The sequence below is a fragment of the Camellia sinensis genome, chromosome 1 (genome assembly GCF_055761805.1).
Source record: "Camellia sinensis isolate YWXY chromosome 1, ASM5576180v1, whole genome shotgun sequence".
In the NCBI taxonomy this organism is placed as follows: Eukaryota; Viridiplantae; Streptophyta; class Magnoliopsida; order Ericales; family Theaceae; genus Camellia; species Camellia sinensis.
In genome coordinates, this window is record NC_138961.1 from 93,112,506 (window position 1) to 93,135,577 (window position 23,072).

Consider the following 23,072-nt stretch of genomic DNA (forward strand, 5'->3'; position numbering starts at 1 on the left):
TTCACGTGAATATCAAAATTAATCGAGTTATCCGTAAATTGACCTAAACACCCATCATAAGAAAAGCTAACCCAAGTTTTTATTGTTTCCATGTTTTTGGGTGCATTTGGACATGCACGATCATTATATTTCCTGCAAAGAGTAAACTATATATATGTTTGAATTTAGCCGGCCAGTCTGCCACTAAATACATCCATTCTGAGAAAAATACAAACAGAGCATTAATGACTGGTTGGTTTAACGGTATGAGATAAATCTTGAGAACCGAATGGAGACAAATCAAGAATCCTAGATTGGAACAATGCGTAACATTTTACCCACTCGATACAAGATTGTCAATTTTTTTAACAGTATTATTAATTTATTTAATAAAATTATAATTTTTTCATAATACTATTTTTTTTAAAAAAATTTAAAAACAATATTTGTGAGACTTACCTTATTTATTTATTTGTTTTCAATCTCAAGAGAAGTTATTTTAGTGTACCCTAAAACACATATTACACACACAGATCGTTTAGTAGCAAAACAAAATTACCAACGAGGTCATAGCGCTCTCAATTCTTAGCGCAGCCCAATGGTTATTAGAGCGAGTTCAGATTAAGAATTTAAGTGAAGAAACAAAAGAAAAAATGAAATGATTTATCAATTAGAATTTTTTTTTTTTTTAAAAAAAAATTATCTTCTCTTTTCACACCATAAATATTTGAGTATTGCTATTTAAATCCAAAAAAATTAAACCAACCTTTTAAATTCAATAAGGTGATAATTAAACTCTCTTCTCTTCCCCTCCCCTTTATTGATTGTTCCTTTGCTCCTCATTGTTATAATCCATAAAATTTTCTTTGCCGGTCAAAAAAATAAAAAATAAATAGAATATCTAAATCAACTTTCTGTTTCATATATTTTTTAATTATCAGTCAATTATTTCTTTTACATATCATTAAATTTAAAAAATAAATTTATATATCATCTTCTTAAACTTTTTTTATCAAATTTTTTATCCAAATGATGCCTAAAAATAAGATGATAGAAGGGTGATTAAAATAATCAAATGAGAAAAAGAGCATTGTCGGCCAAAGACTTCATATCTCATTAAAATTAAAAGTAAAATAAAATTAAAAACGAGTCCATTCTCTTTACAGAAGTCCCACGTGTAGGGCTGTAACCTGTCTTTACAAAGTTCCCAATCATTCTTGGGAAAAGTGGTCCAAACCCAAACCCACATCCACACCACCGACCGAATGGTATCTCATCACATGAACCACGCATGTGACCTCCGTCGGACCCTCTCTCTCCCTCTGTTCACACTATTTCCTGCTCTTCTCTCTCTCTCTCTCTCTCTCTCTCTCTCTCTCGCTCTTTTACACACACACATATCTCACCACCTCCCAAACACTACTTCCTCAGCCATTTCATGCACCAGCGTCTCCACAATCTCACGCTCCACCTCTGCTACTATCTCCTCCCCTTCCTCTTCAAACTCCACCAATCCCCTTAGTTGTTGCGATCCATACAAATCTTGATCGATCAACGCATCAATATCTTCCAGGACTCTGCAATCCGCCAAAGGAAAACTTTGAATTTTCGAGCACAGCGTGTCAATTAATTGTGATCCGCACATATCATATTGAAATGAAGAAGCTGCTGGAGATAGCCACGGCTTCAAATTTATGTGAGGTTTCAAAATTGGCACTAGAAGTTCATCGATTAGCTCGAATACCAGCTTTCTGTTGCAGCGATGGCTCAGTTCTTGCTGTTGTTGTGAGTCTTCGATGGCAGTGGCGGTGGCGGTGGCGGTGGCTGTGGCAGTGGCGGTGAGGAAGGAGAGTTCAAGGTGGTGGAAGATTGAAGGGTGGAGGGGGTGAGAAGGAGAGTAGCAGTAAGGGGTGAAGGAGGAGAGAGGGGTATTCAAGTGGATGCCACTACATTTTAGTATTTGTGTGATGTACTGAAATTGGGCACCACCACCACCAGCAGTACCTCCAGCGTTAGTGGTGGTGTGGTAGTAAAAGTAGCCATTTTGGACGGTCAGAGTTTGCGGATGAGACGGTTGTTGTTGCTGCTTGTGCTTGTGCTTGATGTACGGTTGGCTCCAACAACTAGATAACTGCGTGCTGCTTTTCGATAAAACAGCATCTGATACCTGTCCCTGTTTTTACCAATTACATCACACATACGATAACAAACATTATTGTAATATGTAAAATAAAATATCATATGAATTAAAAAATTTATATTGAAATTTCATCACGTCAATGATGTGATTTTTAGATCTGTTTCTTTTTTTCACATAAAGTTGAAACACAATGATGTGATTTTTTTTTCAACTTTTCATTTTAAATTAAAATATAATTATTTGTCACAGAAAACAAATGTTAGAATGAGTTTTATGTATTTATTAATTATTTTTTTATGAGAAGATAAATGGATACTAATTTTAAATATGAAAATGATTATAAAATTCTTTCAAAATGTTGTAATTTTTGAAATTACGCGTGATGATGATGAGTGTTTTTATATGAACAAAAAAAAAAAAAAAAAATAGACAACCTTATCATTTTGTGTAAAAAAAATAGTAGTTTATTTTTTAATGATATTTGTTAACTTCAAAGGATTAAAACATTATACATTCTTTAATGAATGTATTTTTATACAAAATGTATAGTTTTTTTGAGGGATTATATTTTCGCAAGTTGATCATTCAATTTCAGAGAGCATTGGGGTTTGGTGAGTCCATTTTGGGACCGACCTCGGTAATTTAAACCGTTCACTTGTTAGGACTTGTTGAGTGGAAATTCATGTAAAAAATTAAGATGATCAGACATTGATAGTTATATGTTTGAATCATATTTGTTTTTTGTTTTTTTTTTAAACAGAAGACTATTATAATTTCCAGAATAGTCATATATTTTTTTATAATACAAATGTTATTTACATATATAATTACTGATATCTGATCATTTAAATTATTTACATAAATATTCTAGTTAGCGAGTATTGAAAAGTGAATTGTTCGAATTATCGAAATCAACCCCAAAATAGGCTTACCAAGTCTGAACGCTCTCTCAGATTAAAAAGACCAACTTGACATAATCTAAATCATTTTTTTTTATATAAATATCTTAGCATATGTCTTTAAGAGTATGTATATTCATAAAATACCAATAAAATGAGATTGAGGAGACCAAGATCAAAAAAGAATATTTAAAAAGAAATTAAAAAAAATAATGGTATACAAATAATATTAAAAATTAGAATTTTTTATATAACATTTCAAGATTCAGTTCAATTTTTTTTTAAAATGTATCATAATAATTTGAAAATTTTAAAAATTGACATACCATTTTTTAATGACAATTCTGCATAAAAATTACAAGAATGCTATATAAACCCATAAATATTATTTAAAAATATTATTGTGTGACTCAAATTTATCTAACACATAGACTCCACAATATAGTAATTAATTTCAACCATAATCACGGTTCTAGGTAGATTTAGTGGCAATTTTTGTAGGTACTGGTTTTATACTAATGGGGCAAATGGAGAGGGCAATGTTGAATACCTGTTTTTGAGGCAATTTTGTTGTTGAAGATGAAGTATCTTTCTTGACTGGAAAAAGTGAACTTGGGACATTGATGTTGAGTAGCTCACTTGACAATGGCGTTTTCTTGCATTTCTTCTCCGAGTGGTTCACTCTATTTGTTGCAGATGATCGAACAAACGACTCCTCCTGCTTGTTCCGAAATACATCAGAAGTCAGCGGAGGCTTTTTGAGACGCGAACCGTAACGCTCGGTTTCAATTTTCTTGCATTTCTGGCTCGAATTCAGCTGCTGCTGCTGCTGTTTTTGCTCTTGCATTGGTGCTTGAGGCTTGGGCGGCTTCGAAGAAACTTTACCCGATTTTAGTTGAGTTTGAGTATTATCGACCGATGATGACAAGGGTGATGCTGACAATTTTGGAGACTGAACAAGCTGATGATTCTTGTTCTTGACTTCCAAGAACCTGACCCTCGGCGAACAAGAAGGCGTTGTTGATTGTTGATGTTTACTCGGGCTCGACTCATCACCAATTAAAACTAAACCCTTGGATGGTTTCTTTGCTTTGAGTAAAACAACTTGATCGTCTCTTCTTCCTTGCTCTCTGTTTCTGATTGTGTTGGTTATCTCCATACCAACTCTCCTGCTAACACTTTCTTTAACTTGTTTGGCAATCTGCCTTGCGTAGTGGCCTGGACTTTTGCTATCGTCTTCTTGCCTAATTTCTCTTCTTCGACCCATCTTGGTCGCTAAATAGCCTGAGAATTCGAATTCTTCGCCTCCAACAATATTTTCTTTGCTTATTTGAAGGGAAAGCCGGTGGTCCACATCTGACCTTCTGGCTGATGAAATTCTTGGAGTTTCTGGCAATGAACGACTACCGATGACATCGGTGTCAAAGAAACTTTTGTTGCCTGTTGACCGGCTTTGACTCAGATGTCGATGATGCCGGATTTCTTGTTTTAGATTTTGAAGTTGAGGATGTGGAAGTGGATGTAACTTTGATGTTGAGTGATTTGAGGAAGATGATGAGGGAGAGCAGCTATCAGGAAGAAGATCAAGACCCATTAGTCTGGCCACTAGATTTGGGGTCTTGGCTCCTGGAGAGCTACTAGTTTCTGAAGATAAATCATCTGTTCTTGCCTTTGGAGTTCCAACTTTTGATCCAACTACACTTGTTTTGATTTGAATACCCATCTGGATTTTCAAAACCAATAACAATACAGATTAATGATCCAACATATATATATATATATATATACATCATATCATATCATTATTATCATCATCATTACCTCCTTTATGAAAACAACTTTTTTATTTTTAAAATTTTTAAACTTGGGAAATATAAAAATACATATTATAAAAATTTTGAAAAAGAGAAATGATAGTAACTAACACACAACAACAAATATCTTACGGGAATATTTAAAGTTTCTTCCTCTTTCATTGTTGATGGAAATGAAGCAGCTTCCCTGAAATGCTCATCCTGATCCATCTCCAAGCTGTTCCTTGGTGCCTCTACCCCTGCATTTGCACAATACCCATAACTCAAATCTTCTTCTTCTTGCTCTTCAAGAGAGAGAGAGAGAGAGCCTTACCTTTGAGGAGAGTGGGTTCTTCAGGAAGAAAAGAGTCAACGTCAGGCTTAAAAGGGGGTACTTGTTGGTGCAATGCAAACTGAAACTGATGGAAATCAAAGAGTTGAAAAACAGCACTCATGCATCCAGACCCAGACGCTGTCTCTCTCTCTCCTCCTCCTCCTCCTAATCTTCCTCCCTTTGTGGATCTACCACTACCACCACCCCGGTACAACCACTCTTTGCCCATTATCTGGCTAGAGAGAGACAGAGAGAGAGAGAGTTTTCCTTTTGGTCTAGCTTTCTAATCAAGGAGACAAGTAGAGATGAGGGAAGAAAAGCTTGCAGCGACGGAAGAATCAGAATGAAAATGACAGAAGTAGCTGTAATAGTGTTAAACAGTCTGAGAAGTCTTTAGTTTAGCCCACTCAGAGAGAGAGAGAGAAAAAAAAAAAAAAAAAAGCGAGAGAGAGAGAGAGAGAGAGAGAGCGGGGGATTTGAGGTAATAGGAAAAGGAAAGCTCAAAAAGGCTGAGGAATGCTCTGATGGTGAGGGAGCGGAAAAAGCGGATCCATGAAGCATAATTCAGTCAAATTTTTTGATTTTTGGGAGATAATTTTTTAACTTGAACAAATGGTGAGCCAGTGACTGAGTATAGTAACAGTATAGTAGTTATCATATTTCTTTCTCTCTCTCTCTCACTATCTATCATCTCTACTATTTTATCATATTTTTTTAATCTGGAGTGTCTCTCTCACTCACTCCCAAGTTTCAACAGATCTAGGCCAGAGAACCCAACTCTGCACTGCCCTCTCTCTCTCTTTCTTTTTATCTCTCTCTCTCTCTCTGTATCTATTAGTTATTGGGAATTGATAAATGGGAAGAAATGCAGGAGACGACGATATGACCACGATACACACAAACACTCTCTTTCATCCTAATTGCTATATATGTATATATAGATTTGTATAAATCGCATATTAATATAAGAAATTTGATATAAAAAAATTGATAATTTTAAATAATTTATTAAATTTTTTATAGAAGTGTAAGACTCATATATATATATATATATATATATATATATATATATTTTTGTACAAATCACACATTAATATAAGAAATTTAATAAAAAAATTAATAAATTATTTAAAATTTATATATAAGGTGCTCGGGTCACGATGCAATGACGACCACATCACCTCTCCTCAGGGAAGGAAGAGAGGGTGGTGGTTTATTGGGGATCTCTGCATCTGCAATGTAACACCCCCACCCTTTTGTTTTAAATCATATGATGTATTTTATTCTCCACTCTTCTACTACTACTACTAACTAACTAATCATGGTTAACTATTACTGTGTTATTTGTAGACTGTAACTCGATTTGCAATTGCAAGTCACCCAACCCAACTCAAAATTTCTTACCTCAGTTAAATTAAAATTAAAAATCTAGGCTCCCAAAAACAAGAATTCGGCCAGAATTTGAAAGGAAGGGAATCCCTTTCGGTTTAGATTTTGGATTATATGGCACGTGGAGCTCATCAAGAATTTCGTTTTAATGATTCAAATCATTTATTTTGTTAAGTATTTTGTGTATTTTATCACACAATAATTAAGTCAATTCAATAACTGTAACTTGCTTAATTTATCACGTTTTTAACCAAAAATGTTTGTGTTTTTAAAAATAAATCATAAATTTTTTTTGGTTAAAAACATTTTAAATTGAACAAATTACAATTAGAGCTGCAAACGAGCTGAACCGAGCCAAATTTTAGTATGTTTGGGCTTATTTATTAAGATTTTAATGAGTTCAAGCTCAATAAAAATTTAACGAATTGAACTCGAGCTAAGTTCGCTTAGACTTGACTCGAACTCGAGCCTGTTCACGAGCTTTAATGAGTTAAAAATATATAAATTCGTACTTGCATATGATACTAAAGTTACAATTAAAATTTTGATTACATAATTATATATACAATATATATAAACATACTAAAAAACAGTCAATATTTGATCAAAATAATAACATCTATCACCACTATTATATAAATATAATATCTATAATTAACTATTATTTATATTTATAGTTTTTAAATATATAAATAACATACTTATCTTATTTTTTATACATATTTTAATATTATTTAATATATAAATAAAAAATATTAAACGAGTTAGCTAATGAGCTGAGCTTATGAACTGAGTTTTAGTATCTTTGGATTTGTTTATTAAAAATTTAACGTGCTCGAACTTGAACGAAAAAAAAAATTACGAACCGAGTTCGAGCGTGCTCTTACCGAGCCGAGTTTGAAGTTGTTCACGAACGGTTCTGTTCAATTGCAGCCCTAGTTACAGCTATTGAATCAGCTAAATTTTTTGTATGGATGAAATACACAAAATATCCGACAAAATAAACGGTTCATTTATTGAAACAGAGCTCATGCGTGGTGAGCCCCACGGACTTAAACAACATCGTCCAGTCGAAAATTTCGACTAAAGGCGATCCTCCTCCAATTTGAGAGTATGGCTAAGATTGAGTTGTTGTGATGTGAAATTTGTACATAGATGAATCTGGATCATATGTTGGATGTTTTTAGGTACAATTTTAGATAAAAATTTATGATTTTGTATTATTACTGGTAATAAAAATAATGGTTGGATTTTCTCAAGTTCAAATTTAGCTTTTTGTGCTCACCACGGTCCTGTTTCAGTCATCTATATCTTCTTTTTTTTCCTTTTCTTTATTTTTCTTTTTTATTTTTGTAAAATCCTTTGTGTATATCATCTATGAAAAAAAAAGTTGGTCGGATAATCATAATCTGCTACTTTTTATTGTGTTTGGTTTCAAGAAAATAAATTATCTATTTTAAAAAACATACTTTTCATTCATTTTTTTGAAATCACATGTGATAAAATAAAAATATTACGATTATTGAATCAAATTAATTTTTATCAAAAATGACATATATTAAAAGTCTTACAAAATAAATAATGCTAATAGTCAAAATGGAATATATGATAGGCCCCACTAGTCGGTCAGATTCTCTCACGTTCATATAACACCACCAAAAACTAATGCATCAACAATTCAGAATGAAAATATTATTTTCCATCTTATTTATTTTGTAGAAGAGATTTGAAACTCTTAAAATATGACTTTTAATCCATCATTGACTTGATTTGTTAGATTTAGTTCGATTGTTGTGCGCTGACATTAGACATGTTTTGATAATCTAAATTGTTCATATTATTTTAACCACAAACAATCTATTTATTTTTTCTATACAAAATATATTTTAATAAAATGACTATCAATACCTAATCAATTTAATTTTAATATAAATAATATTCTCAATAAGCTTCACAAATAAACAATTTGAACTGTTGAGAAGAGCGCAACGTACACCCACAATGGGCCACATCTTCGGTCAGATCAAAGACTGAATGGGAGCTGCTCTACTTTATCCATGTGGACTAATTAAATGTAAATTATTAATATTCACCCCAAAAAAAATGTAAATTATTAATTGGTTTGAAAATCAACTGTTTTAGACTATCATTTTTTAATTTAGAAGTCAAAAAATTATTTAAAAATTCAAAAAAAAACCAATAACGTATACTAAAACGTCAAATATTTTTATTTTTTTTTTACTTTTTGCACTTTTTTTCATAAAAAATTTAAAAATTATTCCAAACATATTAGTTTTTTGGATAAATTACACTTACACCCCCTGAGGTTTAGGTTTAATACATATCACCCCTGACATTTGAAAAATTACACTAACTCCCCTGTCATTGTAATTATTTAGACGGAATGAAAACATTGAACTCATACACTCTCTCTTTTCATGCTTTACTTTACTTCCTCGGTTTTTTTTTTCCCCTTTTCCTTTGCTTTACTTTTTTTGTCAATATAATTTTCTCTGTTTTTCTATTAAGAGTTGTTGTCTTTTATATAAGTAAGGGAGTTTGTGAAATGAGACAATTAACCACAAGGGTAGGAACGTAATTTCCAAAACGTCAAGGGGTGGAATGTAATTGGACCAAACCTCAGGAGGGGTCAGTGTAATTTACCCTAATTTTTTTTTACATCATATTATAATTTAGTGTAATATATTAGGTATGTTTTACGTCTAAAAAAAATTGAAAAGGCTCAAACTAACTTAAAATAAATTTACCCAATCAAAAATTGAAAGGCCCATTCAAAAAAATCAGTATTATTATCCATTGACAACAGACCCAAAAAAAGGCCCCCTCCTATTATAATTTAGTGTAATATATTAGGTATGTTTTAAGTCCAAAAAAAAAAATAAGGAAGAGCCAAACTAATTTAAAATAAATTGACTCATTAAAAAAATTGAAAGGCCCATTTAAAATAATTTGCATTGTTATCCATTGAAATGATTTTGCAAAAAAAAATTAGATTATGCAAGTATGATTAATTTATTTGCTTCTAAAAATGCAAGAAGAACGATAATCAAGCGATACTTATTAAATGTTGTAATGTAATGCTAAGTATTTTTTTTAATTTTGACACAAATCTTTTGCCCTGTACCTTCAAAAAAAAAAAAATTTCATTCAATGAAAAAAAAATGTAAAAGGCCCCAATAATTTATCAGTTGATTATCGGCTTTGAGTCCCGGAAATATCAGGACTGGGCCTGAGTAGCGGCAGCGGTAGTGATGGTGGTGGTGATAGTGATAGCATGGCGGTGGCATAATGGTGGTAGTAGTAATAGTGGTGGTGGCATGGTGGTAGTGATTGTGATAACAATAATAATGGTGATAGTGGTACTAGTGGAGGTGATGGTTGTGTTGGTAGCGATAGCGGTAGCGGTAGTGGTGGTGGTGGTGGTGGTGGTGATAGTGGTGGTGAATTTATAATAATATATATTGATTCTTATGTTTACTATTTATAAATTCAATCAGAATTAAGTAAGCTTTATATGACTTAAAATTATTTAAAATTTTAGCCTATATTTTAAAAGGTACTTAAATTTGTAAATGATATCACTTATGATTATTAAACGGACTTAATTAAATATCACTTAATCAATTCAATCTTAAGTACTGAATCATATTATCAAATACCCCTTTCTTAATTGAAATGATGAATTAAACTTTTAACCTCTTATTATTATGTCTACAACTATCACTCCACCAATATCACTCAACTACCATCACCAACACAACCAATACCACCACCATCAGCATCACTAATACAACCATCACTATCACATCAGTAAAGGTGTTCAATAAAATTGTCAAATTGCCAAACCAAACAAACTCAACTAAGGGTTTGAGAACGTGAGCGGTTTGGTTTAGGTTATCTGATAAAAATTGACGGGTTTAGTGGCTTGTGGATTACAAATTGACCCAATTAACCTATATGCATATGAAAAATTATATTGCACTTTTTTGTTTTTCATATTGCACTTGCCTACACATATTCTCTTCCTATCCCTAATATCATATAGCACTCACTCACCCCTCATTTTTGTTGCATTTTTTATTTTTTATTTTTAATTTGATAGCTTTGTATATTAATATGCCAAACATGAGTTTGAATGATATCATACATTTGATTAATTTATAAGTTTTGGGTCATATTTTAAAATAAATAATAACAAAATAAGTTGTATGTTTGTTGATTTTTTTTTTTTTCCCTTCCCTATTTCTGATCCGCTGAAATGTTGATTTGAAACTATTGAAGTATACAACTAACTTATCAGTTTTGAAGATAGAGGGGTTCACAAGAAGTTGCAAAATTCTCCATATGCAAAAGGTGATTTAATTTATGATTTTCTCTCAAAACCAACTAGTTCACACCTTAATTACCACCACCACACTCTAACACACCACCACCACCCACTGCTGGAAATTAGGTTTTTAGTGGCGTTTAAAAAACGCCGCTATAGCTATCAAAAACGCCGCTAATTGTTTTCGTGACGTTTAATACCAAACGTCGAAGATGCGGCCGTCGCTATAACTTTATGACGCTTTCAAAACGTCGCTATATTTAATATAGGCGGCGTTTTAAAAAACGCCGCTAAATATGCTGCATAACGGTACAATGACGTCATGCAATATTTAGCGACGTTTTGAAAACGTCGTAGTAGATCTTTTTTATTTTAAAAATGTTACCATTGACATCATCTATAGTGACGTTTTGAAAACGCCGTCATAGCTTCATTTTTTTTTTTTTTTTTTTTAAATTGTGCTAATTCTATGAAATTTAACGAAAACAAATTACCTGTAATAAAGATGAAAAATATTCAATATATTAACTAAATTTAGGTAAACATAATACTAGATCAATTTATGCTTCTCAATATACAAAAATATTTCAATTTCAAGATGAAATAAAGTTAAACTAGTGCCTAGTGATAAGTTGAAAGTTATTACAAAACAAATCAAACACAAAAAAAAAAAGATCAATCATGTACCCTTTACAGCTCGGCACAAAAAAAATCAAGATATTTAAATTGCATGGATGAATGTCTAGCATAAAAAGAAGGGGGAGGGGGGGGAATCAACTGTATGCTATACAACATAGTTGCAAGACCAATCATGTACTCTTTACAGCATTGGGAAGCAAGTTGAAGGCTTCATCCTCTTCTTCCAACTTCTTTTCCTGTTGACAAAAAAAAAATCCCAAGACTTAGTAAGTACTGATGGTGATAAAATAGTATCCAAATTCACATGTTTTGAGTTCCTATGCTGCCTTGAAAAATTCACACTGCAGCTATGATGTGGTCAAATAGCTATACCTCTGGATGATTTGTTATGACATCAATTGGTCCAACAGTTTAAAGTATAAAAATACTGAAGCTCAAATTCTAGCAAAGTTATAGTTTGCTTTTGAATTTGAGCCCTATCAAATTCTCGTCAGATCAATACAGCCAGTGCCTAGCCTTAACACTGAACAGATTTTAGGTAGGCATGCCAAACCAGCCATTTAACTAATTTATCTGAAAAGAAGAAAAATAGACATTCAAAGACTTTAATATATATATATATATATATATATCTAGAACTTATTACTTGTGTTAATTTTCAGTTCAATGAGTTAAGGAGGCAACCTGAATCAAAACCTATTATGTTCAAAAGTGAGTAGAAGATTACTTGAATGCGGCATCCAAAAAAAAGGTCAAACTACATGCTTACTTCAGGCAATTTTGCAGGTATAAAATAGTATTGCCAGCTAAACATAAATTCAATCCCACAATAGATACTGCTGCTGCCATTCACACAAATCTAGCACATCACAAAAGTGACCAAAATGGCAATTCGGCTTCATTGTTCAACGCCTACGCAAAATGCATTTACACCCAAAAGGTTGAAATAATGAACTAGCATAAATGACCTTACCTTTTCCTCAGCTGAGTGCTGCAAGATCTCCAGCATTGCATCTACATTGATAGTTGCTTGTCTTGACTGAAAAAGCAGAAAGAAGACTTGTTTTAGTATGCTAAGATTTTCAGCAGAATATTCAATCAACAAGCAGAAAGAAGATTGACTTTATTCCAGGAAAATCAATTCACTGTGATGGAAGCATACCTTCTCACAAATAAAACTCCATAAAGGTCCCCTCAAATAAATTCAATTTTGTGAAAAATACCAGATTGAGGAAACAGCAAAATTAAAGCACTTACAACACAGCAAGTGCCCGCATCAAGCCAATCACCGATGGGATTTGTCCTGAGAGTTGATTACCTTGCAAAGATCTAGCATGCAAAATAAAATTCAGAGCAATTTTTTAAGTAAATAAGTCATAAAAATGCCAATATGGAAAAGATAACTGAGAAAATGGAAGGAGAAGTGTACTCACAGATATTGCAAAACTTCATTCCAGTATATAAGCCTAGGTATTTCCCCACTCAGTGTATTCTGTGCAAGGTCTCTAGAATACATATATTGAAGCATATGCATCTCAGTCATCATTCTAAAATTAGATAGAAATTAAATGAGAAGAGAATGGAGAAAGAGGACTTACAAGAGTTTTAAATTTGGAATTTGGGACAAGGTTGAGGAGACCCAATTAACTGATTGTTTTTCAAAATTCTGGGGAGACCCATTCCAAAGAAGGGAAGAAAAAAATTATACAAGACAGAATTAGCGCCATAATCAAAGGTCTGAGTTGCTTTAATACTCGCTTGTCAGTTGTTCTTCGAGTTTGATTGAGAAGAATGAGTAGTGTAAAAAAATGAAAACTACTGAGTTATTAAAATATCAAGTAATCGACTCTAATCATCACTAGAAGAGTTTTGGTTAATTCATCCGTAATACTAGCTACTGAGTTTAATGTTGGTGGTGATTAGATTGTGGTGGTGTTGATAGAGGGTTTGGTGGTGGGTTGTTTTTGTGGTGGTAGCGTTGGAACAGTGGTTGGTGGTGGTGTTCGGCTGTTGGGAATAGACAATGAAGTGGAAAGAGGTGATAGTGTTTGGTGGTGAGGGTTGGGGTAGGCAGAGAAGGAGATGGTGCCGGAGGGGGATGTGGCTGTGGTTGATGCCAGGGGAAAGAGCAAGGCTAGGCAGATATGCCATGAGAAACACAGAATTATTAGGAGGGGGAAAATCATGAAAATCCTTGTAGTGGCATCTGCCTGTTTCTTGCCATCCTTCCACAGCTGTTACATGGTCCTTTATCATTATTAGGAGGGGGGAAAATCATGAAAATCATCCAAGTTAAAACCAAGTCCATAGATTTACCTGTATGGTAGGCATTTTCTGCACAAGTTTTGGAGTCCCCCACATGCATGAAAAGGAATAACAAAGTGTCAATCACCATTCCTGCAAATTTATCAATCCAGTATGGTTAAAGAAGGAAGGTCCAGCATGTTTACAACTAATTTCATCTGAGCATAATTAATTAGAAAGGAAATGTTATTTTTCCAGCATATATACTAACTAGAAATGTTCCCTCTCCTCCAACAACAGGAAACTATAAGCTCTGTAAAAACAGATTCTCTCACATATAAAACTAATCATAACAACAACACAGCAGCAGCATTAACTACACTCCTAGAATTTACATTGAAGTGTCTACAAACATGCCAAAGACAAGCCAAACAAAAAATAAAGAAAGACATGCCAAACACACCAGATCCTAGTGCAATGCAACCACTCATGCGGAACCATAGAATGTTGCTTCGCCATTGCAAACCATTCTAATGATTATTTTGATATAGATTCTTGAACATCACCCAAATTTCTATCAAAATGAAAATGTTGTGTCTATCACTACCCAGTCCACCAAGCAAGTTTGCACACAACCCATTAACCAGCATGAATTGGCTATGCAGATAAATAAATGTTTTAGGGTGCTCCTATAAGAAAATTGCCACGCAACTTTTAAGATGAGGCCCTAAGATCTTTCAGAAAACTAGTAATACTGTAAGCAAACAGTAGGCAACAATGAAGGATACAATAAAAACCATATATCAAGGCAAGTTCCACAATAAATTACCATTAAACTAAACATGAACTTGAATTGATTTCTTCAAGTAAAATGGGCTAAAAAAATATTTGAAACTCACTGGAGTGAGCTTGTTAAAAAGTGGCGCAATTAAAACGTCGTACACAGTCATCATCACAAGAGATAGTACAAGCTGCACATCAAATAGATAAAATAAAATTATCAATGATTTACCTCAACGTCTTCAGGTTCAGCTGGTTTGGATGTTTTTAACTGTCCAACAGCATCTCCTTTCTTATTGACACCTGATTTTACAGCCCCTCATTTCTTACTAGCAGGCTGAGAAAACATATAAACCCAATAATAGAACACAAAGATGCAAAAAAATGTTATCTAACACAATATGCATAAAACAGGACATGCTAAGAAAAAAATTATAAGAAAATACTCACAACAGCCTGAACAGGTTTCTTCCCACTAAGCATGCTTACTGCCGATTTTTTGACAAATGATCCTTCAGAAACCTGCAAAAAGATTAACGTGTACATCATATTGAAGCTAGATAAACATGTCGAAATGACTCCTTGGAGGCCTAAATTCATAAGATTTAAATTTCACATGCATTTATTCAAATATTAAATTGATTACTATGCCATGCTTCATTTTACCATCATGAAAATAGAATTGATGATACTACATGATGAAGATTTATAATCCATGAGATGAATAAAAAACCAAGGCATAGATCAAGGAAATGCCACGAAGCACAAACTTTAAGGGTCTAGCAACTGAATATTGAGCCTAAGGCTTGCAACACCATGAGACATAAAATTTGCATTAAGCTTTGATTTTGTCTTCTCTCATATATAGCACTAATAGCACATTATATTTCTTTTCCCAAAAAAGAGACAAATTTTACTATGAAAACCGAAGGAATCTACCTTGACCATGGATAATAGTTCAGTTCAAGGCAACTCTGGCATCATGGTTAATAAATCAGGATATGAGAATGGTGAGAGAGTCTAGTAGATTGAATCATATCGGATCAAGAATCATAAGATTATACTTTTATAACAATGAAAAAAGGTAAAAATACCAACAAGGATGATGCATAATAAAGATGAGGTGAAAAATCACCAACCCAAAGATCCTAACTGCAATCCTACAAGATCCTACTTACAATCCAGCTATAATATACCAATTTTACAACAATTTGGATCTTTTTGACCATTTAGGGTCATAAGATTCTACAAGCCTACAATCCAGATCGCAATTGTTATTATCATGCCAAGCATATACATGAGAACTCGAGTTTTAGGCCCTTGGAGCATTTGGATCCATTCTCATCCTTAAATGCACACATTAGATGGGTCCCTAGATCAACAAATAAGACAAAAAATGTTGGCTAAAAAAGGGAACATCTTAGTCACTTCCTATGACAGGTCATTTTTAACCTCCATAAAATTTCAATTGGATCTGAAAAGAGTGTGGGCTTTGTTTTGCATTTGGTCATATAGATTTGTTAGTCCTATGCTTCGGTTTTGATGACGTCTTTGGATGCTTTGGGTGGTTGTGTTTCATTGTGATATATGCTTGACATCCCTAACACAAAATTAGTACCTTGAATTTGATAAACTTGTGCATACTCTCTCATAATTATCCTATTATCTTGCTTTAATACTTGGTATATTGATCTCAAATCATTTGGCATTTGAGCACACACTCGTTCTTGCATTCTAAAACTTGGTCTTTACTATGGGTAATATACATCACTATTTTATTCCATGGGTTGGGTAACAAGCTTCTTATTGTCTTGAAGCACCCCTTTTTCACTTCTTTTTTTTTTAATCTCATCCATCCATTGTATCTTCTTTTCTCTAATGAAAATTCCATGGATCCCTATCTTTTGGAGAAGAGATGAAGGAGGTAAGTAATTGAAAAAGCAGAACCCTTTTGAGTAAGCCAAAAATGGAATTTTCATTAGAAGTTCCATCCACCAAAATTCTAGTGTCAAGATTACTTCATGAAGCCCTAAAATTTCTATTAGTTCATAGGTAAAAAGTATACAAAGCATGGCCATTAATTTGAAAGGCAAGAATAAACTCACCGCTGCAGAAGAAATGCTTCCACTAGAAGTTTGAACTGTACCTGGCATATCATGATTATTATCAGCATAGAGAAAACCTCAAAGAATGTATCATTTTTTCAGGAGAAAAATTGTAACAAATTTAAAACAATAAAATAATTCAAACCCGAGATTGAACCAACTGAACCAGCTCCAGAACCCCCGATCATTTCTGAAAGCTTCTTTTTTCTAACGTCATGTGTATGAGCGACAACCACACTCGAAGGAACATAATTGTCAACATCTAACCACTAATGAAGATGAACATTGAAGAGTAGATGCAAAAAAGGAACCTCAAGCACAACTTATCCTAATGCCAAAAAATGGGGAGAAAATACCTCATTGGGTTGATCCATGCTAAGAATTTGCAGAATGAAAGCAGGCTCTACAGACAATGTGTTAGAAATTGCCCAAGATACAAACGAACAATAAAAATTAGACAAACAAAAAGTGTAGGAGTAAGAACGAAACAGAGTGGCAAATAGTTTATCAGTGATGACACGGGCATAGTCCCATTGTCTCCCTAGTAGGCCCTGCCAAATCATTGGCTAAGTACACTAAGCCATTGGAACAATCATAATTTTGGCCCTGGCCCACAATGCACTATCTATATATACCTCGGAAAGGAGGGGAAAAGCAGCAGTAAATTATGCACATCAAGAGTTCACATACAAGATTTTACATAGTGAAAAAAGAGTATACCTGCAATGCTCCTGCAAAAGAAGCAGCTAGAAGTAGAGGAGCAACATAGCCAGTTGTGTATGTCAACAGTAAGCTGCCACCTATTACTGGATCCTGTTAGGAGTTTCACATTAGTTATTTATTTATGACTGCATTTTTTGTCTCAATATTGGAACTGAGGATCGAATTAAATAATCAACCAGTAAGCATTATGCAAACTATCAACTCAAAAGATGGATCTAGGGGTGGGCCTATGTTTGGATGAAGGGGGGCCATGGCCCCTCCTGAGTCTCAAAATTTCACATGGGTAGACTTCTTGCAAACTGGGTTTCCTATAAAATTATAAATATTGGCCCCACCAATATTGTGCCAATTTTGCTCCCTCAACTGTGAAATAAATGCAGTCATACTAAGTTGACCTGCTTGTTATGTAATTAAATAATAGGTTTAGAAGCTCAAATGCAATGTATAGCATATATGATGCATCCAAACATGAGACATAGAGATAAGAGTGCTAAGCCATCATTATAGGCCCAGAACGATCAGTATCAAGCAGTCTGAAAAGGTAATAATTCAGATGGAAATTGAAATCAATAAACATTTAAAAGTACCTTGGATGCAGCTACATATCCAAGCAGGGTTCCCAGCACAGGAGTGCTGCAAGGTGAAACGGCTAATGCAAATGTAAGCCCAGCCAAATATGCTTGCACACCTGACATGTCCAATTTTAAAAAATGTTATTTGCACTTTCAAGCTGTAAGCACATCCGAGAGCCAGCTAAACAACAGTGATGAATTCTTGAGAATCTGATGGTAAAATTAGAAAGTACATTACCTGAAGGGAAATTAGCAACAGCAGCACGAGGATCAAAGTTGTTGAAAAATGAAGGAAGCTGTAACTCAATTATCTGCAATATCTACCAAGGGCTATATGCTCGATTAAATTAAATAAATTAATATCTTTTTTAACTACCGCATCCCTTGTCAGCTTAGGTCTTCCCCTCCACATCTTCTCCATTAGAATAATTAAAGAGTTAAATATTGGAATCTTGTATTAGTTATATTTTAAAAATCATATTCAATACTCCATTGTATTACACTTAATAGATTATTATAGGCTATGTTTGAATCATGAATTCGGATAGAAATTTGCGAAAAGAAACCCTTCACTTTTCCTTTCCCTTCACAAATCCCTTCCACAATCCATGATCCAAACACAACAAAAAGTATTTTTGATCAATTCCATCTTGACACTTTCAAAGTCTGTAAATGATGAAGTGTTGCACATGTTTCATATTAATAATACTAATGTTGGTATTAATATATTTTAAAATGGAAGTTTAATTGTGAGAAAATGTTAAAGTTCAAAATTAGATCAATAAATGTTTAAAATTAGAACATTTATATAATTAGATTGAGGGATTAAATTTTTCACAAATATATGAAAAAGGTCTAAGCATAAAGTATATCTTTTCTCTTATTGAATCTTTTGTTAGTAGCATGGATATAGATTATGATATTTAGTTATTTCAATTTGTTAGAGTAGAGGCCTTTTCAGGCTAGGCTAAAAAATGAGCATTCAGATTTGTACACAGGTTCTTCTTTGCTTTTATTTTGTTTACACATACACAAACATATAATTATAAGGGAAATTTGGCCAAAACCCCTCCATTTCACCCTTATTTGGTGAAAATGATAACTTAATTTATTTAATATCAACTTTAAAACATATTTCATCCCAAAAGGCTCAATCATCTTTTAGCAAATAAAAACCTTAAAAAGAGGAAACACAGAGAGTGAGAGAAAATATATAAATCTTCTAAGCTACCTATTTGTAGAACAAACAATAAAACTATTTGAATAAAATACAGTTACAGATCAAAACCATTGAAGCTGACTACCTGAGAGAACTAAAACAAATAAAAGAGCTATAGATCCGATACCTAAGAAAAACAAAAACATAGATCGAAATCAAAATCATCCAAAACAAGCTTGAGTCAGACCAATAAAAGAGAAGAGCACCTAGATCAACAATGGAAATCGAAATCCTAAGCAACCGTTTCAGTCAATCGAATGAAATCAAACTAATAGAATGTAAATCAAAACAGATCTAGATTGTTACTGTGCAGTCATGAAAATCTCTGAATCTCGAGTGCACACCGCGAGATTGAAAAGCCCTTTCAAAAAGATCCACTGCATTTTTTCAGCGCCGTGTAGAATGAAACCCTAGATAAATGAAAATCAAGGGAGATCGAACAATCTTGAAGAAAATTGGTCAAATCAAGGGAGATCGAACAATATCGAAGAGAGATCGAATAATCTCGAAAAAAATTAGTCAAATCGAGTGCACAAAACAAGATTTCAAAATAAAAAAAATAATGAAAAACGATTGAGAGATTTAAGGTTTTGATCTACAATAGACTTACTTGAAATCTTCATCATCAGTTGCTTCATCAATATCTACAAAGAGAGCTTCATTCATGCCATTTTAGACAGAGAATAATGTTGGAGAAGGAGAAAGAGAGGGGAGAGGGTAATGAATCTGTGTGACTCTGATGTTGGAAATAAAAGTTGTATTCTATTAGGTTTGAGTATCAGAGGTTTGTTTCTTTTTCCTTTTTTTAACTCATTAATTAATTGGCAAGGTTAAGCATCAGCGAAGGCACGCGTCTTGGAAACGAGAAATGAAGACGTTTTTCAAAAAACGTCTTTTTCTAAGCGCCGTGACATTGAATTTTTCTTGTAGTGACCACCACCAACACAACAGCTACCACCACACCATGATCACCATCATATCATCACCACCGCCACCATCACCACCACACCACCATCATCACCGTCGGGTTTTGTTTGACAACATGAGTTGTAATTAAAAAGTCACTCTAAATTATCATATTATTAACTTTATAAATTATATATATATATATATATATTTGTAAAAAGTTAATTAAAATAATTAATAGTTAATTCTCAATCAAGACATCACTGCACAACTAGCAGCCACCCACCATGACAAATATGAAGAGCTTAAGAAATTTTTTAAAATAATAATAAATTATATATTTATGCTTCTTGGTACATATCAAAAAAAATTATTAAATTCAACACTTAAATTTCAATAACTTCCAAACAACTTTTAAATTAAAAAATTCAATATTCAATTTTATGTACTTAATTATCAGATTTTATTTTATCAAACAACACAACTTAGCATACAATAATAGATGACAAATGTGAATCTTCACCACTCTTAACACACCACCACCACACCATGATCACCATCAGATCATCACCACCGCCACCGCCACCACCATCACCATCACCATCACCATCAAGTTTCATTTGGCAAAATGAGTTTGTAGTTAAAAAGTTACTATAAGTTATCACATCACTCATTCTATAAATTACACTTTTTTTTCTTTTTTTTTTTCTTTTTTTTGTAAAGAGTCAATTAAAATAATTAATAGTTAATTCCCAAACGAGACCTCATTGCACAACCAGCAGCCACCCACCACAGACAAAAATGAAGAGTTTAAGAAATTTTTTTAAACAATAATAAATTATATATTTATGCTTCTTGATACATATCAAAATTTTTTATTAAATTCAACACTTAAATTTCAATGACTTCCAAACAACTTTTAAATTAAAAAATTCAATATATTCAATTTTATGTACTCAATTATCAGTTTTTATTTTATCAAACAACACAACTTAGCATACAACAATAGATGACAAATGTGAATCTTCATTTTTCTTATATATTATGAACCAAAACAATAAAATTTAATTAGCTACATTGTTAAAGTGTATCAAACTAGAATTTGGCAAATGGAACAATTTATAATGCCAATTAAAAAGGAAAAAAAAAAACATTTTATTTTATTTTGGACATTCTTATTCACCCCATGAACAGACGTTTTATCTCAAAATCCCAAGGAATACAATATTCCGATGGGATGAGCTCAATTATATATCATATCTTTGGTAAGCCACATCAAGAGATGAATATTTTTTCCCATAAATAACTTGCAATAGACGTGATCAATGGTATTTTTGTAATTTACGGACCTTATCTACCCTCCTCCAAATCCCAAGAACACCATTTCCTTTTGAACAAGTAATTATTTGATCTTTTTTGAAAAATTTAGAAATCTCCTAAATATTGATTTGTGATTATATATTAATTTTAAATAATAAATAACAATCTCAATCAAACAATCAAGACAAATTGACACAACAATTTTAACGTGAAAAAATCACAATTGAAGTGCCTCCAATTGTGATAAAGAAAATCACGAACCAAAGTCACAAAACAATCCACTAAGAAGACAAAAGGAATTACACAAGTATATTCTCAATTACCTAGCGAATCCACGCCCGAATTGAACCGACCCCTATATATCTCTTTCATCACGGTCTTCACCTCAGAATTGTCTTGCCAATGTTGAATCCACAACGTCAATGTCAAATCCACGACGATAAGCCACTCCAGAATCTACCAAAACTTCAGGCCCAAATTCCACGGAATCCACCGAAGAACAACTCTCTCTTTTGTATTGAATAAATAAAACAAACAAACCCTTTGATATAATCTACTCAATTCATGATTAAACTCTTACAGGTATCAAAGGAAACAAGCAAAGAAGCCTCAGATGAAAACCCTAATACCCAAGAAGAAGATCTGGAAACTGTCACCCTAAAAAGAGATGAAACCACATATTTATAGAAAACTAATCGGCGATCTCCGCTCGAACGCAAGAATGACAGCTCGAGTGGACAGACGTTCGAGAGCAGGAAGTTTCGCTCGAGTGCAAAAACACAACTTTTCAGTACTTTTACAGACAGTTCAAACTTCTAAAACCAAAAATTTTCCGCTCAAGCGAACAAGCAACTTCGCCAACATTTTTACTTTTTGCTTCGGGGGCGCTGCCTCAGACCCGCTAAGGGGCTCTGCCCCCTAGACCTCCGCAAGCTGACTGGCCAGCTCGATCCCCGACATAGTCAGCGAAGTGGCAAATATGAAAGAGTTAACATCACAAACTTCTCTGCAATGGTACAATTTGGGTTGAATTCACATCTAAACCTCACAGTCTCATTGAAATAAAATATCAAATAAAATTACAACTGAAAAGAATTTTGTCAAACGAGATTGCCAAGAATAAAAGCCTAACATTTTTAAAACACCATATTAATCGTATCTCCTTCCAATAAAAAATTGTGTATTTATATGATAGAAAAATAAAATTAATAGTAAGTAAATCATGAGCCACCATTGATAAAGAAATAAGATCACATAGTGGGAAATTTTGTTTTCATACACCAAATTCTCTCAATGCATATCATTTCTTAAGGCACACACCTAATGAATTTGAAATCCCATCTTCTACTCAATACACAACTTATCATATAAAAAATGCCCTCATCTCCATCATTTTTCAAACCTTGATCCTAACCCTAACTCACCATTCTTCAATCACTGTCTGCCAGCCAACCACTACTTCCTCTATTGAAAACTTACACTGTCACCGCCACTCTCATCCCTCTACCATCACCAGTCACCATTACCATCCCATCCCACACCATTCCAACCTATTCCCTCATTAGCCTCTACTCTCACTGCCCACCCCATTCTTCTTCTGTTGATTTTTGCTTCAAATGTAAGATTAAAGTAAAACTTTTAACGTGAAAGTTCTTGTTGCAAAAAGCCTTGATCAAATTTGT

General features: G+C 33.3%; 2 protein-coding genes across 8 annotated transcripts; both read right to left on the reverse strand.

Moving 5' to 3' along the window:
* Window positions 1-1,069: 1,069 nt before the first annotated feature.
* LOC114288779 (uncharacterized) lies at window positions 1,070-5,614 on the reverse strand. Its single transcript, XM_028232367.2, has 4 exons — window positions 5,146-5,614; window positions 4,965-5,071; window positions 3,569-4,741; window positions 1,070-2,152 (listed from the first exon to the last, which is right to left on the reverse strand). The coding sequence occupies exons 1-4, from the start codon at window positions 5,372-5,374 to the stop codon at window positions 1,382-1,384; spliced, it is 2,280 nt and encodes a 759-aa protein (XP_028088168.2). The 5' UTR covers window positions 5,375-5,614; the 3' UTR covers window positions 1,070-1,381.
* A 5,774-nt stretch (window positions 5,615-11,388) lies between these two features.
* LOC145795919 (cytochrome c-type biogenesis ccda-like chloroplastic protein 2) lies at window positions 11,389-19,966 on the reverse strand. Of its 7 annotated transcripts, XR_014336765.1 has the most exons (15): window positions 19,775-19,966; window positions 18,184-19,574; window positions 17,961-18,061; window positions 17,371-17,463; window positions 17,007-17,053; window positions 16,796-16,919; window positions 16,651-16,691; window positions 14,996-15,067; window positions 14,778-14,882; window positions 13,838-13,918; window positions 13,120-13,187; window positions 12,955-13,026; window positions 12,779-12,850; window positions 12,495-12,560; window positions 11,389-11,757 (listed from the first exon to the last, which is right to left on the reverse strand). XR_014336765.1 is itself a non-coding variant. In XM_082880859.1 (14 exons), exons 9-13 carry the CDS (start codon window positions 13,880-13,882, stop codon window positions 12,536-12,538), a joined length of 282 nt encoding a protein of 93 aa, XP_082736985.1. In that variant the 5' UTR covers window positions 13,883-13,918; window positions 14,778-14,882; window positions 14,996-15,067; window positions 16,651-16,691; window positions 16,796-16,919; window positions 17,007-17,053; window positions 17,371-17,463; window positions 17,961-18,061; window positions 18,184-19,908; the 3' UTR covers window positions 11,389-11,757; window positions 12,495-12,535. The 7 variants fall into 6 exon arrangements, 6 of the variants coding, with proteins under 6 accessions (XP_082736985.1, XP_082736991.1, XP_082736997.1 ...); XM_082880859.1 differs by having other exon boundaries at window positions 18,184-19,908; XM_082880871.1 differs by having other exon boundaries at window positions 13,120-13,755; window positions 18,184-19,908.
* Between the last annotated feature and the right edge of the window lie 3,106 nt (window positions 19,967-23,072).

What these genes read in the sequence shown, in the direction of transcription:
- LOC145795919 (XM_082880859.1), bottom strand. Translation starts at nt 13,882, where the DNA reads ATGTGGGGGACTCCAAAACTTGTGCAGAAAATGCCTACCATACAG. An exon ending in AGAAAATGCCTACCATACAG is followed by an intron (nt 13,188 to 13,837) that starts GTAAATCTATGG and finishes GGGTCTCCCCAG; the next exon opens with AATTTTGAAAAACAATCAGT. An exon ending in ATTCCAAATTTAAAACTCTT is followed by an intron (nt 13,027 to 13,119) that starts GTAAGTCCTCTT and finishes TATGTATTCTAG; the next exon opens with AGACCTTGCACAGAATACAC.
- LOC114288779 (XM_028232367.2), bottom strand. Translation starts at nt 5,374, where the DNA reads ATGGGCAAAGAGTGGTTGTACCGGGGTGGTGGTAGTGGTAGATCCACA. An exon ending in AGAACCCACTCTCCTCAAAG is followed by an intron (nt 5,072 to 5,145) that starts GTAAGGCTCTCT and finishes GTGCAAATGCAG; the next exon opens with GGGTAGAGGCACCAAGGAAC. An exon ending in CAAAATTGCCTCAAAAACAG is followed by an intron (nt 2,153 to 3,568) that starts GTATTCAACATT and finishes TGGTAAAAACAG; the next exon opens with GGACAGGTATCAGATGCTGT.